The sequence below is a fragment of the Rattus rattus genome, chromosome 16 (assembly GCF_011064425.1).
Source record: "Rattus rattus isolate New Zealand chromosome 16, Rrattus_CSIRO_v1, whole genome shotgun sequence".
Classification (NCBI taxonomy): Eukaryota; Metazoa; Chordata; class Mammalia; order Rodentia; family Muridae; genus Rattus; species Rattus rattus.
In genome coordinates this window covers 10700887-10717009 of record NC_046169.1, presented here as the reverse complement: position 1 = coordinate 10717009, position 16123 = coordinate 10700887, and the positions used below count along the sequence as shown (strand labels likewise).

General features: G+C 51.6%; 1 protein-coding gene across 1 annotated transcript in view; it reads left to right on the top strand.

Annotated features, from left to right (window-relative positions):
- Foxk1 (forkhead box K1) overlaps positions 1-16123 on the top strand; it is a 58414-nt gene that overhangs the window by 29326 nt on the left and 12965 nt on the right. Inside the window, 1 exon segment of the mRNA XM_032886726.1 lies at positions 6876-7061. Within this exon segment, the coding sequence (XP_032742617.1) occupies positions 6876-7061 (186 nt within the window).

Sequence of the window (16123 nt, the reverse complement as noted above, 5' to 3'; positions counted from 1 at the left end):
CTCGCGTGCCACAGCACACATGTGGAGGTCAGAGGCCAGTTTCTTCCTCGCACTTTATGTGGTGGGTTTTAGGAACTGAGCTTGGGCCTCCATGTTTGCTCAGCAGGCCTTTCATTTGCCGATGCTTTCTTTGCCTGCCTCTGGTCAGCTGGGTGATGTGGTGTTCTAGGGAGGGCTGGCATAGACTTCTACTATCTCAGTAGAAGAGCCAGCTGCCGACCGCCGGAGACCAGTAGCTGGGGGTTGTGACCCCATCCCAGAGCCTGCACCCAGGAGGACTCTTGTTCCCCCTGATCTGAGACTGCATTGTCATCACTCTTGACGCATAGGTCCCTCTGGTTCTAGTCTTCCCGAACCCTCACATGTCCTGACTCAGCACCAGGACACCATGGCACCCATGGCCACAGGAACCTCGATTCATCTTTCAGGAGTTCTGGCAAAATGGGTTGCCTTCTGTGTTGTGTGCACAAGCATGAAGGGTGCACATGCACATGTGTGTGGACATGTGCAGAGACTACAGGTTGGCATCAGGTATCCTCTGTACTCTCCACATTCGTGTTTTCATGGGGACCTGAGCTGGCCGGTTTGTCCCTTCGTTTCCACCGACCCAGTACTGTGATCCCAGGCCCGTGCCTGGCTTTTCTGCATCCTCATGCTTGCACAGCAAACACTAGCCACTGAGCCACCTCACCAGCCTCGGCTGAAAGAAGATATTTTAAATGGAATACTCTAGAAGTTGTGCGAATTCTTCGCTTTGGGACTTGGTACTTAAGCACTGCTACCCATGGCTGGGGATTTGGCATAGTTGGTAGCCTGCTTACCAACATGCCTGAAGCCCTGGGTTCCAACCCGGTGTTTCATAAGCTTACATGGAGGTGCACAGCTGTAATCTCAGCACTAAGAAGGTGGACCAGGAGTCCAAGGTCATCCTCGAGACTCAGAGTTCAAGGCCAACCTAGATTTCCTGAGGCTCTGTCTCAAAATAAAAAAGCCACTTCCTGATGCAGCTGTGGTCTTCCTTGATGCAAACACACACACACACACACACACACACACACACACACACACACAAACACACACTCACCCACACACCCATACGGAAAAAGCCTCTTTACCTCTGACCTCTTGGGAACGGACCTCCTGGGGAGGGCCCTGCCACGTGTGAGGGCCGTGGAACACAGGAAGTGGAGGGAGCTTCCTGTGTAGTCTTGGTCACATGTCCAGCCCCCTGCAGAGCTCCTTCCTCCCTCTTACTGAACCCTAGGCCCTCGGGACTCTCCCCCCACAGAACTGGGCCAGCCAGTGCTCACTGGGTCTAAAGGCTTTTGGCCCCAAGCAGACCGAGAGCTTGTAACCGAGCACTGCTCCTTATCCCCTCCAGAGTCATTTGTTCCTTACAGGAAATGTTAGAAGGACAGGCTGTAACAGCAGAGACCACCAGGATGCCCACTCTGCAGGCCGTGACCATGCCCCTCCCTGATTGTCACTTCAAGAGATTAATTGATTGACATTTACTGGTGGAGACTTAGGCTCCTGTCTGTGGCAAGGGGACCTGTAACCACCCAGAGGCCCAATGCCTGGGAAGGGCCTCAACTTTGTGTGTGTGTGTGTGTGTGTGTGTGTGTGTGTGTGTGTGTGTCCCCTGAATGAATTCACATAGCTGAGGATGACCTTGAACTACTGATCCTCCTGCCCTCACCTCAGTTCTGGGATTCCCAGCATGCACCACACACAGCATGTACATAGCACTGGAGAGCAAACCCAGGGTTTCGGCTCTTTTTCAAGCAAGGTTTGCCTGACGACGTCAGATCCCAGCTCTCGCCTGCTCCCTATTTGTCATTGTCCGCCCTTTATTTCATCCGGCCTGTGGCAAATCAATCTTGCTGCCATATTCCTTGGTGGGACCGAGCACTTCCTTCCACGGTCTGAGATCTTTCTCACTTACAAGTCCTTCGTAAGATACTCACTGTGATCAGTCTAGCTGCTGGGAGGTGTTTAAAATGACATGGTGACATTGTTCTAGAAAATGTTTTTTTTTTTTTAGCCACCTTGCTCCCACAAGGGCTTCTCTAAACATATAGTTCCTCAAGCGGTGTGTATTGTATTGATTTTTAAATATTTGTTTGTTTAGTGTGTGTGCACGCATGGCATAAAGAGGTCAGAGAATAACCTTCGAGAATGGGTTTTCTCCTTCTACAACATGGGTTCCAGGAATCAAACTCAGGCTGTCCAGCTTGGCAGCAGTCACCTTTATCTACTGAGCCATCTTGGCATCCCCTTTGATGGTTTTGTTTTGTTGTCTTTTTGAGACTGGGACTCCACAGCCGAGGCTGACCTTTGAACTGTTGGCCCTCCTGCCTCCACCTCTCAAGAGCTGGAATTATAGTTGCGCACCACCCCTCCAGGTCCAATTTGTATTTGAAGGAAAAGCTGGGGTTCTGGAAACCCCCCAGCCAGGTGGGTTTTGGTTTAGTTCCTGAGGCCTCTGTCGGTCACTGATTCCGTGTTCCCTGGACAGGTTCCGGTCTTCTCATGAAGGCATTGGCTTTAGAAAATTGATGTGTCAATTGCCACATTTTTTATTATTTTTTAAAAAACTTAAGGCCGGGGTTGGTGGTACAGCCTTTATTCCCAGCCCTCGAGAGGCAGAGGGAGCAGATCATTGAGTTCCGGGATAGCCAGGGCTACACAGAAAAACTTTGTCTCGGCAAAACAAAGAGGAAAAACAAGTTAGAGACAGGAGGGATGGCTCAGTGGTTAATACCCCCGCTGCCCTTCCAGAGGACCCGGGTTCAGTTCCCAGCACTCACATGGCAGCTCACAATTGGCTATAACCTTTGTCTCAGGGAATACAATGCTCTCTTCTGGCCTCTAGAAGCACCAGACACATTAGTGCACCCAGACATACGCTCAGGCAAAACTCTGAAACAGAAGACTCAACAAAAAGCAAGAAAATAAAAAAGGAAGGTTAAATTTTGTTTTGTTTTCTGAGACAGGTTTACTCCACAGGTTTACTCTGTAGGCCAGCCTGGCCTTGAATTCTCTCTGCAGTCCAGGTTAGTCTTGAAGTCACTCTATAGCCCTGATCCTCCTGCCTCAGCCTCCTGAATAAGGGATTCTGACAGGAGTGATGGAGTTGAAAATGACTTGGGAGCCAGGCTGACCCGGGAGGCTGAAGTAGGAGGACTGAATAAAGCTCAATGTCTGCCCGGGCTGGAGAGAACTCAGCGCCTTAGTAACTAGGGCTGTTTGTATTTGGTTTGGTTTTTTATCTGTGTGTGCGCCAGTGTCCACATGTGATTGCAGGCGTGCGCACCATGCCATGTGTGCGGGAATCGGGACAGCCTCAGTGCCAGTCCCCTCCTCCCACTGTTCGGTCACTTCTCCATGCCTCTGGCCATTGGGCTGCACTCCCCCTCTTCCCCACAGGGACACGGGAATGACAGACACGTTGCAGTGTCTGCTTTTATGTGGGTTCTAGAGATTTGAACTTGCGCTCTGTGCCAGCCGTGCAAGTGCCCTTCCCTCTGAGCTGCCTCCCTAGCACCAACCAGGGCTGTAATGGTTAAGCCAGCCTTGCACTGAGATCTGACGCTAGATACAGTGTTCTCACCTCCTGACAGCATCATCCCCAGTCAGCCCAGCCCCTGCCTGCAGACAGGGCGGACCTCTGTGTTCACCTTCTGAGCCTTCAGGCAAGAACTTTGGTATAATTTACCAGCCGAATAGCTAGTCATTTAGGTCTCCCCCATTGAGTGACTGGTGCTAGAATAGAGTTCTTGTTCACTTCCAAGAAGCCACTCCTCTCTGCAAACAGGCCCTGTCCCCAACCCAGCCAACCCAGTCAACCTTCTTTCCGCCTGTCAGTTCCCTAGTGCCATAACACACGTTTAGAGGTGGGGGGGAACTTAGAGGAGCTGGTTCTCCTTCATCCTGTGGGATTCGAGGAGCAAGCATGTTGTTTTGGGTTTGGTTTGTATTGTTTGCCCTGTGAGCCATATTGAAGGCCCCAGGCGAGAATCTTTTAGCAAGACTACTCCGCTAAGAATGGTGATATAAGCTTGTGAGCCCAGCAGCAAAGAGGCTAAGGCAGGAGGATTGCTGTGAGTCTAAAACCAGCCAAGCTATAAGAGAGACCCTGTTTAAAAATAAATAAATAAAAATGAAACAAACAAATAAAACCCCCCAGGACAGCAAGATCTCCCCGAGGTGGGAGCTGGGCTGAGAGGCTGCCTCCATGATGGGAAGGGATCCTTACCTGACAGGCTTTCTGACCTCAGCAGGGTAGGATAGGCTTTGTGAGTGGAAGGTCAGGACGCTGTGGGGTACCTTCTTTAATTGCAAACAGCCCCCCCCCCCCAGGATCCAAGATAGGAGGTAGATATGGTGGCTCACATCTGTAAATCACAGCTGCTTGGAAGACTGCAGCAGGAGGATTGCCATGAGGTTCAGGCCAGTTGTATATAGCAAGACCTTGTCTCAAAAACAAAGAAAGAAACGGCATCAAACAAGTGGGCGGACAAGGCTCCTGGACAGGCAGGACTCTTATGGGGAGAGGTGTGATGGGAGACACCGTTTGAGTGCCCTAGGGACGCACTGCCAAGCCACAGAGCTGCCTGGCACTTTCCTCACTGGCTCCTGGTGACAGGGTGGCTGCCTTGGGTTGAATTTTGGGAGAGTGAGTCAGGAGCTGTTCCAACAAGTAACCTGAAGATGTTTGTCACCAAGGGCTGCTTTGGCTTGTGGTAGGGCGTGGCGCTGCACAGGAGTGGGCGAGACTTAGGGGTGGTGCTGCCCCATTTTCTCTGGTGGGTCCTGTCTGCAGAGTAAGCCCCACTCAGAGCGTTTGTCCGTCTGTTGTACCCAAATGGTGAGCCAGGGAAACCCTTCCACTGCTCCAGGATCACACACCGCAGTTCTTCAGGCTGAGCTCAGCCCGGCCCAGGTTCCCAGGCTCCTTCGCATCCACAGCCTGCTCAACCACAGGCATCGGCCACAGCACAGGCTCTGCTTGGTAACCATGATGATTCTAAAGTGCAGGCTGGAGGCTCCTTGCAGAGCACTCCCAGCAGAGCAAGGTGTAGCATGGTGTCATCCCTGTTCCCAGTGGGCTGAGAGGGAGGAAGAGACATGTGGCAAAGAACCAGAGATCTGTTACCATGACAACCTTCGTGCAGAACATGAGTTGAGCAGGTGTGTCGTGTGCACACACACATGCACACATGCACTGTGTGCTCCCCGCTCGTTCAGTGCAGGCATTCTCAAGTTACCAGCTCAGCTTACCCACCAGCATCTCCCAGTCAGGCCCCTTCCTTAGGCACCCATTCTGGATACCACAGCTGTCATCAGACATGTGCGAGAAGCTTGTAAACACTTCCATGTAGAACTGATGGTGCACAGGCACGAGAAGGCTTAGAAAAAACGACTGATGGATTCCAAGTCCAAATGCTGATGGAGGAGCTGGGGTAGACAGCCTGGTGGGTAAAGTGCTCGCTGTACAAGTAGGCACACGGGCCTGGGTTTGATCTTCAGAACACACATGGCGCATGCGCGTACACACACACATGCACACACCCACGCATGCACGCATACAAGCCAGGCATGGTGGCATATACTTGTGATCACAGCCCTGGGGAGCTAGAGTCAGAAAGATCCCCCAGCCTCACTGGCAGGCAGCTTAGCCTATACGCAAGCCTAGATTCCCTAAAATAAGGAGGGGAGTGCCTGAGGAATGATATTCCAGGTTGACGTCTGTCCATCCCGCACGTGTATGCGGCTACCCCCATGCACGAGCATACACACAAGCCCATTGTGACAGTCCAAGTGTTCCTGGGCTGTGGGCTGCTGAGCTAGGGTAGGGGTGATATTGGACGTGGGCTTTAGCGTGGGGTTTGCTGTGTACCCCAGGCTATTGTGAACTCATTCTGTGCCTTATGCAGGCCTCAAATTCTTTTTTCTTTTGTCTCTCTTTGTTTCACGTTGTATATATTTATTTCATATGTGCGGGAGCACAGAGGCAGGCAGATCCTGAGCGAGCCCGCCAGCCAGTCTGGCTCAGCACGAGCCCCTGGCGCCCACATGCTTAGGCACACACAAGGTTAGAAATTAAGAGGTGTGCTCAGCAAATCATGCCTGCCTCAGAGATGGAGAAGGTTGCCCGCCTTGTCTGCGCATATGGTATGATCTTTGGGATGGGAGGGACCTCCCTTGCTGCCCAGAGTCAGGTCTGTCTGTCTGTCTGTCTGTCACTCAATAGCTATACCAGGCTCTAGGCTTGTAAGCTTAGTTTAGTGAGAAGCCAGTTAAAGAACACAGATACACACATGCATATGTTTGTGTGCACACTCACACTCTCCTTTTGTAAGGTGGCATTTGTTTATACTTTGAAGGAATCTGCCTTCAAAATCTTGGCATAAACTGAACATGGTGGTATGTGTCTGTCATCCCAGCACTCAGGAGGCAGGGACGGGAGGATCTCAAGTTCCAGGCCAGTCTGGAGTACACAGTGAGACCTAGTCTTCTGGTGAATTAATGAATGAGTGAACAAATGAATGACTGAGTGAAATCCACACAAATGGGCAAGATCCATTTAGTTCTTTGCCGCTGTGGTCGGAGCCACAGTCATTGTCACCTCTGCAGTCCTGGCACATGGAAGCTCCAGGGGCGTGTGTCTGTCTCCCTGGTGTCTGTCTAGGGGTATTTATCTTCTGCTCACAGGGAACCCAGCTGACGCCACAGTGTTTCAGGAGTACCATTCTGATGCCAGCAGGAGCCCCCGCAAGCTTATGGGGGTGCCCCTGCCCTGTGGGTGGTGGGACTTCAGTCCCTGTACCCAGTGACCTTGTACCTGACCAGCTGCTGTCCTCCCTTTACAGATGCACCTTCCGGTTCCCGAGCACGGCCATCAAGATCCAGTTCACATCCCTGTACCATAAAGAGGAGGCCCCAGCATCCCCACTGCGGCCACTCTACCCGCAGATCTCCCCACTGAAGATCCACATTCCGGAGCCGGATCTCCGGAGCCTTGTTAGCCCCATCCCTTCCCCTACCGGCACCATCAGGTGAGCAGGCTCTTTTGAGTGCACAGTGGAGGGGGGCAGCGGGTTCCTGCAGGGGAAAGTCACCCTTGAGTCACCACCTGTCCAGGTTGCAGATTGTGAGTTAGGGGTCGCCTAAAGCAAGTAGAAGAATAGGTGTGTGGCCCAGTCCTGTGGACATAGCACTCCAAAGACTGTGGGGCTCGTCAGTGCATGGCCAGCCAGGGCTACATTCAAGGACATCCTGGCCCCTCCGTGAGAGAGACCTTGTCTCCAGAGCACATAGGCTGGGATGTAGCTCAGTTGGTAGAGTGCTTATGTGAGCCCTGGGTTCACCCCTCACGTGTCAGTGATGCTTCTGAAAGTGTTGTGCCACACGTCAGGTTTGGGGCCATGATGCCCCTGAGCTCTGTGGCTTCCATCCCCCACTCATGACGCAGGCCAGCCTTGTAAATATGGCAGAGGTGGCCAGTACTCTCGTGACAGTAACAGGAGTGGTACACTCCTTGGGGGTCAGGACTGTGGGAACCCACAAAACCTGAGAGTTACTCTCCAGCAAAGCCAAAGTTGTGCTGTCCCTGAGCCCTGGCCACGGGTCACTCCTGTAGGCACCCTCACTTGGTCCCCAAAGGGGACCTCCTACTTCTCCTGGGCAATGCTTGATGCTAGTGCTAGGGATCCACACTTTTACGCGTCCCAGGTGTAGTGACTGGTTTTGTGTCAGTAGACTGAGTGCTTCTGTGTTGCAGAGGTAACCAAGGTTGTACTTTGTGTAAGAGTCACCCAGTGCTACTGGTTTTGAAAACGTGAAGGGGTCATGGAGAGCAGCTGAGGCTGGGCCCTGTGAGAGGCCAGGAGAGGCCATTGGTGAAGGTGCAGCCTCAGTGACAGCTGAAGGCCCAGGACTGAAGGGGTCATGCAAAGAAGTTGAGACTTGGCACCATGAAGAGAGCCTGTGAGAGGTGAAAGTGCAGCCCAGTCACACGCAGCAGGGACCCCGGCAGTTTTAGAGATGCCAGTGCCATGGGATGACCCCCAAGATCAGCAGCACCAAGTGAAGCCAGCCAGAGCCTAGAAGACAGGCTGTGCAGAGGGCACTCAGACAAGTGACCCAGGCTCCCTGGAGGACCCCAGAAGATCATGGGGATCCCTGGAACCAAACACCGAGTTATTTATACTCTTGGAGTTGGTTGTGCTTTGTTCAGGTTGTGACTGTGTCCTGGGGCTTCCCTTTTTAAGAGGGGATTTAATTTCCTTTTTAGTTTTACAGGAGATCACAGCTGAAAGTTTTGATCTGAAAGTTTAAAAAGATATTTTGGATTTTTAGAGAAACTGAATATTTTCAAGAGAGTGAAGTTTGATTATGCTTGAGGTTGTAAAGACAGTGGGACTTTTTTTTTTTTTTTTGTTCTTTTTTTTTTCGGAGCTGGGGACCGAACCCAGGGCCTTGCGCTTCCTAGGTAAGCGCTCTACCACTGAGCTAAATCCCCAGCCCCGACAGTGGGACTTTTAAAGTTATTTATGTTTTTATTTTTAATGTGATATCTTGGGCATGAATAAGAAAGGAAGGATTGTGGCTTAGTAATGATGTTTGTGTGACAAGTGACTGGTTTTGTGTCAACTTGACACACACTATATTAGAGAGGAAGGAGCCTCTGTTGGGGAAATGCCTCCATGAGATCCAGCTGTAAGGCATTTTCTCAATGAGTGATCGATGGGGGAGGGCCCAGCCCATGGTGGGTGGGGCTACCCTTAGGCTGATGGTCCTGGGTTCTATAAGAAAGCAGGATGAATAAGCCATGGGGAGTAAGCCAGTAAGCAGCACCCCTCTGGCTTCTGCATCAGCTCCCGCCTCTAGGATCCTTCCTTCTTTGAGTTCCTGCCTGACGCCCTTCAGTAGTGAACAGCAATATGAAAGTGTACACCAAGTAAACCCTTTTGGCCTGAACTTGCTTTTTTTTTTTTTTTTTTTTTTTTTTTTCGAGCTGGGGACCAACCCAGGGCCTTGCGCTTCCTAGGTAAGCGCCTACCACTGAGCTAAATCCCCAGCCCCTGAACTTGCTTTTTTGGTCATGGTGTTTGTAGTACCAATGGTAACCCTAACTAAGACGCTAAGACACTTTTCTCTGTCTGTAACGAGACGCCATGGCCAAGGCAACTTATATAAGAAAGAATTTACTTAGGGGCTTGCTTACAGTCCTAGAGGGTGACTCCGCAGGTGTCATGGCTGAGGGGCAGCAGACTGGCATGGCACTGGGGCAGTAGCTAGATGTGCAGGCAGAGGCAGAGGTGGGGATGGGGGACAGCTGGACCTGATGTTGCCTTTGCAGCCTTGAAGCCCATGCCTAGTGGCATCCTTCCTAATCTTCCCTAAACATTGCACCGCCTGGACCAAGGATTCCAATACGTGAGCCTGTCTCTAGGGGCCATTCTTATTCAAGCGCCACACTGGGTTAGGGCTCTGCCACTGAGCCACATCCATAGCCTAGCCCCCCAGTTAGTTGATGCTGAAGCTTCTGGATATTCAAGCTGGCCTGAAACTCTTGCTCCTCCTTCCTTGGTAAGCTGGGATCACAGGTGTGCAGCACCATACCTGGCTGGAGTTGACTCCTTTTTAAGTTTAGATATAAGGGAGATTTTGGTTTTCAGTTCTGGAGGTTGAAGGTCAGGGATGACATCTGAAGATGTCCTTCCTCCTGGTGGAAATCCAAGCTGGTTAAGAGTGTTAGCAGGAATAAGTGCGAGCACTTGAGCACAGGCGTGTGTGTGTGTGTGTGTGTGTGTGTGTGTGTGTCTCCCTTGGTTTGCCTTTGTGAACTTTGTTTCCTACCACGTAATGTATGTACACAGGTCCTTTGTCTGTCCTCTTTCCTAACACCAGCGAGCGGTACAGCCTGGGAGCTCGCAAACCCCATCATGGTTCTAGACATGTGGACGATGGGTTGTGTCTCTTTTGGGTAGGTCCCATCACAGCAGCCTCATCCGTCTTCACGGCTGAGAAGCCGTGTAAGGGCAGCGGCCTGGGGAAGGGAGTGGTGAGAGTTGACAAGGGGCCTGTGCTCAGCCCCCACTAGCTGTCCTTCCGCCATGTTACTTCATCAGAGACTGCTTTTCCCCAGCCTCTTCTCAGGCCGGGGGCTGCCCTGTTCCTAACACCCACATTCCGTGCACACGATCCGTTGTCTCCCAGTGTTGAACTTGGATGTGGCTCCGGGCTTCCTCTTAGAGCTCAGGGCTGGTCAGAGCAGCGGGGAGCCCCATGTGTGTGACTTGTTCTGATGTTGTTTCTTTTTAAAATGATATTGCTTTCTTTATGTATTCATTTGTTGGGAGGGGCGTGTGACGGTCAGAGGACAACTGTGGGAGTCTTTGGTCCGCTCCTGCCATGTGGATCCTGGGGCTCAGTCAAGCTCAGGTAGCCGGGCTTGATGGCAGGGACCTCTCCCACCACCACCACCACCATCAGAGCCCTGATTTGGTTTTTGAGACAGGGTCTCACTGCAGCTAGGCTGCTTCATAACTCATTGTTACCCAGGCTTCCCAGAAACTTGCAGAAATTCTCCTGCCTCAGCCTCCCAAATGCTGGGATTGCAGGTGTTTGTGTGGTAAAGATTCTGTCCCTGCGAGAGACAAGTTCCTCACAAAGCCCCTCCCGCCAGGGCCATGGCTCCCCAACAGTTAAGGAAACTGTAGCCTGTTATTGACATGGGAAATCCCGGTGGTTTTGAACAAGCACATGATGCTTACATGAGGAACAGGTGGGGCAGCCCTGAAAGCATATGTTCAGGGCCAGCCTGGGCTACTGAGTAGGGCCAAAACTCATTGGTACCCTGCTCTCCTGTAATAAGAGGAGGACTGGGATGAGTTCAGGGTAGGACAGGCACTTAAGGAGCCCGGATGGGGTCCTGGGTTAGCCAGGCTGGCACGGCAGCCCACACCTGGAGTCCCAGCACTTGGGAGCAGAGGCCAGAGGATCACATCAAGGCCAGCCTGGTCTACATTATGTGTTGTAGAAACACCAGGCCTACATAGTGAGGCTCATCTCAAAACTAAAAAAAAAGAAAGAAAGAAAAGGCTCCCAGTTCAACATCCAGTACTAGTGTACATAATTGTGGGGTTGAATAGGCTAATTTTTAGTGTTGTTTGATTTTGAGACAGGACCTCACTTTGTTAACTCTGGAATTCACTACCTAAGCTGGCCTCAATCGTCCTGTGTGCATGTGCCTCCCCAGAGCTGGGGCTAAAGGCACAAGCTAGCACGCCAGGCTTCATAGAGTGTTTTCATTAACAGTACAGATAAAAAGAGTAGTGAGGGGCTGGTCGGGTAGAGTGTGTCTGGCCAAGAAGCCCTCGAGCACGGGTAACACCATGCCAGCCCCAGCTCTGGGCAGGTGGTGGCTGGGGGATCCAAAGCTGCCTGTCATCCCCAGCCACGTGAGGCTCTCTCAAAAACAGCACAGCAGCCAGCGGGTTAAGACACTGGGAGGAGGTCGGGTAGCACAGTGGCCATAAAGACCCTCACCCCACCCCACCGCCTGCCCAGTGCTTTAGTGTCCCCAGTGCTTCCTTGGAGACCCAATTTTGTGTCTGCCACATTCCTGGTACTGCTGGGAGGAAGCAAGCCCTTGGCTCCTCAGAGTTCCCACGGGCCCTTGGTCACTCGGGTCTGTGGTCGCTGTTGATGGTGGCTTGGGACCTGCTCTGGACTCCCTGGGCCTTTAAGTATCGCAACAAAAGATCTCTGTTGACATCCGTTTATCTCCACACTGAGGAATTCCATTGAGCTTTTGTAAAGCCGGGCGGCCCGCAGCCGCAGAAGATTCGCCTGCCAAGACTTTCTCAGTTTGAGTTTCTATGTAGGGGTGGAGCCCACATGTTTACAAACACGCCCTGCCCTTCCTCTCCCAGGCAGGGAGAGCCAGGGTGGGGCAGGCTTGGGGAAAGGGTTTGACTTCCCAGCCCGCAGCCGTGGGCCCCGCCCTGCGCGATCAGCTTGCCTAATTTGGTGAGCTTTGCTAGCGGGTCCCTATTGGCCAACCTGGGCACCGAAGGCTCGGGACCTCCCAATTGAGACTCCTCCCTTTATGGAGCAGATCCCAAGGCTTGGTACCTGCCCCACGTCCCTTTGCCTCCACTCCACCCCCACCAGGCCGGCTTCACTTAGCTGGGCGGCACCTTATTTCCCAGGGCGGGTTGTTCCGCTGTGGTTTTGAGTTGTGAGTACGTTGGGTTTTTTGGGTTTTTTGGGGGGCAGGGGGGAGGGGGGCTGTCCCTGCCCGGGGGCTCCGCCCAGCAAATGAATGAGCTCTTTGAAAGAAACTGCAGCTTCGGCAGTGTTTTGACCTTCCTTTCTGTGAAGAGCAAGTGATTTTTTTAGGAAAGCAGGGAGCTGGTTAATCATTTGCTGAGGGTACTCAGGCTAAAGCAGGCTCCATGGGACTACACTGAAGCAAACTGCTATAGCAGCCATGAGAGTAGCCGCACCCGGCGTTGCCGGTATTCCCTGTACTCTGGCGGCTGAGGCTGGAAGATTGCAAATTTGAGGCCAGTCTGTCTAGCTGAAACTAGGAGCTCAGGGTTCGGTCTTGTGACAGACCCTGTCTCAAAATTAAGGTGAAAAGGCTGGTGAGATGGCTCAGTGAGTAAAGGTGCTCGCTGCTGAGCCTGAAGACCTGAATTTGGAGTCCCAGAAGCCACATGGTGGAAGGGGAAAGCAAAGTCCCTATAGTTGCCGTCTTCCACATCCGTGTTGTGCGGTACTGTGCCCTCCCCTCCCCCTACATATACACAGATGCAGAAGTTAACAGAAGTGCCCGGAATGAAGGAAATGTCCGCATCAAACTGCAGAGCTGGCCCCTTAAATCTCGGATCTTTAGTGCACTTCTACTTCATGACAGGCTAGCTCCAGTCTCCTGTGCTCTCGGAGATTTGCGTTTGGAGGGCACCCCAGTCTGCATCAGAAGTCTAGCACTCCACCGCGCCCCGCCCCATGCCTCCCCACCCCCACACCCAGCCTTAGTTTCACTTGCTTGTGGTTTTCAGTTACACACAGTCCAAAAATATCAAGTGGAAAACTGCAGAAAATGAACAAATTACAAGTTTTCAATCGAGCGCAGCGCTGCATAGCTCCTCCCCTGTGAGTGACTCTGCCCAGTGTATCCGGTGGGCGGCTCGATTACCCAGTCTGCACTGGGGCTCTGGATGAAGCTCCATGGGGGATCACTTAACCTGACATGCACAAGAGTCTGTGCTCCATCAGTACAGTGTGTGTGTGTGTGTGTGTGTGTGTGTGTGTGTGTGTGTGTGTGTGTGTGTGTGTGTGTGTGTGTGTGTGCATGCACACACGCGCGCATGTGTGTAGGGATGTAGGAAGCAACGGTGTGTATCTGGCTCTGTGCTGTCTAGGGCTTTCAGGTACTCATGGAGGTCTCTGCACATTTGCCTCTGGAAAAGAAGCCTCCCGAATGCTTGTCTTTCTGGCAAACTTTGATGCTTCCTCGGGGTGTTTAAGCTTCCTGTGTTCTCATTAGAACTTCAAGGTGACATTGAGTGTTCTGGGCATTTATGGACACTGAGGTCTGCTGTTTCCTGTCCCCGTCTGCACCAACAGGCCTTGATTTCTTTTTTGTCTGACAACTTGTTGGTTTCCCCACCAGAGGATTTAGGGCCTCCCATGTTCCTTTGGCCTGTCCCTACTGTCTGTGTGCCCTCTCAGGCCACCTGGGGTGCTGCAACATTGAGTTTGAGTCAAGCTTGATGGGAACCATCCCAGTTCTCCTGGAATCCCAGCGGCTGCATCTGAGGCGTACCTGGGTAGCACCACCTGGGCTCTGTCTGATCAGCCTGCTGAGTGATTTTGTGTGGTCACTGTGTCTGCACTGGACAGCCCTCCCTCTCCAGATGTCCCATTGTTGAAGCCTTTGAAAAACAGAACTGATCTGGCAGAGGCCAAAGAGCCCAGATCCAGTATCAGACACCTCACAAATGTATGGCACTTGCTCCCTCTCCTCTCCTGTCTTAAGACTGCATAAAAGTAGCTAACACTGGGCTGGGGTGGTCATTGGTGAGGCCCTGAGTTCAGATCTCCAGAACCCACGCAAAGATAGACACTGTATGAGCCAGCTAGCTGAGCCATCTTGTGACCTCCACACATGCACTATGGCATACACATTCCTGTACTCACACACATGAGCATGGATATGCACACATGAATGCATACATATATATAATTACATATACACATATCATATACACATTTTTTTAAAAGAGTACCTAATATTAGGGTGTTTCCACTTGGTCTGAAGTGGCTCGTGACACTTACCTTAGGAGAGCATAGTCTTTTTTAAACACGTATTTATTAGTGTGGGTATGTACACACACAATGGTGTGCCCTTTTACCATCAGGTTCAGGGAATTGAACTTGGGTTGTCTGTCAGGCTTGCCTGCAATCACCTGCACAGAGCACACACACACACACACACACACACACACACTCTCTCTCTCTCTCTCTCTCTCTCTCTCTCTCTCTCTCTCTCTCTCTCTTCTCTCTAAGATTTCTTAATTTATTATATATGAGTACACTGTAGCTGTCTTCAGACACCCAGAAGAGGGCACCAGATCCCACCACCATGTGGTTGCTGGGATTTGAACTCAGGACCTCTGGAAGAACAATCAGTGCTCTTAACCACTGAGCCATCTCTCCAGCACAAACATTCTTGAAGATAAGTCTATACTGTTTGCCTCTGAAGATCTTCCTTCTCTGTCCTTTTTGTTTTGTTCAAACACAGCAGTAAACAATGGTGGTTGTGTGGTTCCTACAGTGGAGGGACTCCCCCAAGACCCCTCTGGCCTCTCCCGCATCGTCTGCCCTTTGCCAGTCTCCTCCTGAGTCATGGGTGTGGGTGGCTGCCTGCCTCTTCTTTGGTTCTAGCTCTCATGTTTGGACTTCCTAGAGGGACATTTGGATTTCACTTTTCCTCCCTCTCCCCAATAAAATTACATCATCTTTGATTCAGCTCCTGTCAGCACTTCCTATTGTATCTGTGTCATAATTATGGGGCCCAGCCATTTCCTTCCTTGTACTGTGTCTCGTTTTTCCCCTTCTTCGAGTTTGTAATTCCTCTTTTCTGTTTGGTTCAGCTCTGTGTCCTGCACCCTTCTTGGCAGGATGCTGCCTCCCCAGCCTGGCCCTAGCTCTAGGTAGGCCCTCCTGACCCACGAGTGATCTTCCTCCTCATCCTGGACTCATACATGCCTTTCTCCGTCCTGAATTATTAATTATTAAGGAACATTCTTCATTTACTTCCTGAGAAAGGGAGAGGTATTTTTAAAAAGACCACCTAGCCAGCATGGTGATTTGGTCCCTCTTAAAAAACTGTTGGGGAACTGGAACTTGAACCCAGGAGTTAGCACGTTAGGCAAGTACTTGATGTAGGCTGGTCTTGAGTTCACATCACTGCAGTTCTCAGTGTACTTCATGCACTTCAGCTTCCTGAGTAGCGGGCATGACAAGCCTGTGACCAAACCCATGTGTGTAGGGAGCAGACTTCAACCTTCGGTACCAACTCTCTCCAGTGTCCATAGGGTGCTCTCCCTGACCTAGAACTCACCAAGTAGTCTAGGTTGGCTGGCCAGTAAGTCCTAGGGATCCTCCTGTTTCTGCCTTCCTCTTGCCGGGATTACAAGTGCCAGCCACCGCACCCAGCTTTTCGACATGGGTTCTGGACATCAAATTCAGATCTTCATACTTCTGTGGCCAGCATTTTACCATCTGTGATAGGTTCACGCCCTGGCCCTGGCAGCCCTTACAGACTATAACCCTCAACCCCCAGTACTATTCCCCTGTACCCAGCAATTCTAGGGTCCCCACACTGGCTGGCACTGGAAGAAAGTGACCAGAGAGGCCCTGCTACCAACATTGTCAAGGTGTTGGCTTGAGGAACAGCGGTAGATGGGGTGGGGTGGGATGTGGAGTACGTCTTCTTCAGAGTTCTCAGTTTGAAATCTGCTCACAGTAGCATGCCGAAGTGCAGTGGAGTTCAAGACCTCCTTCAGCCAAAGAAATAAACTGAGGCCTAGGTTCTGTG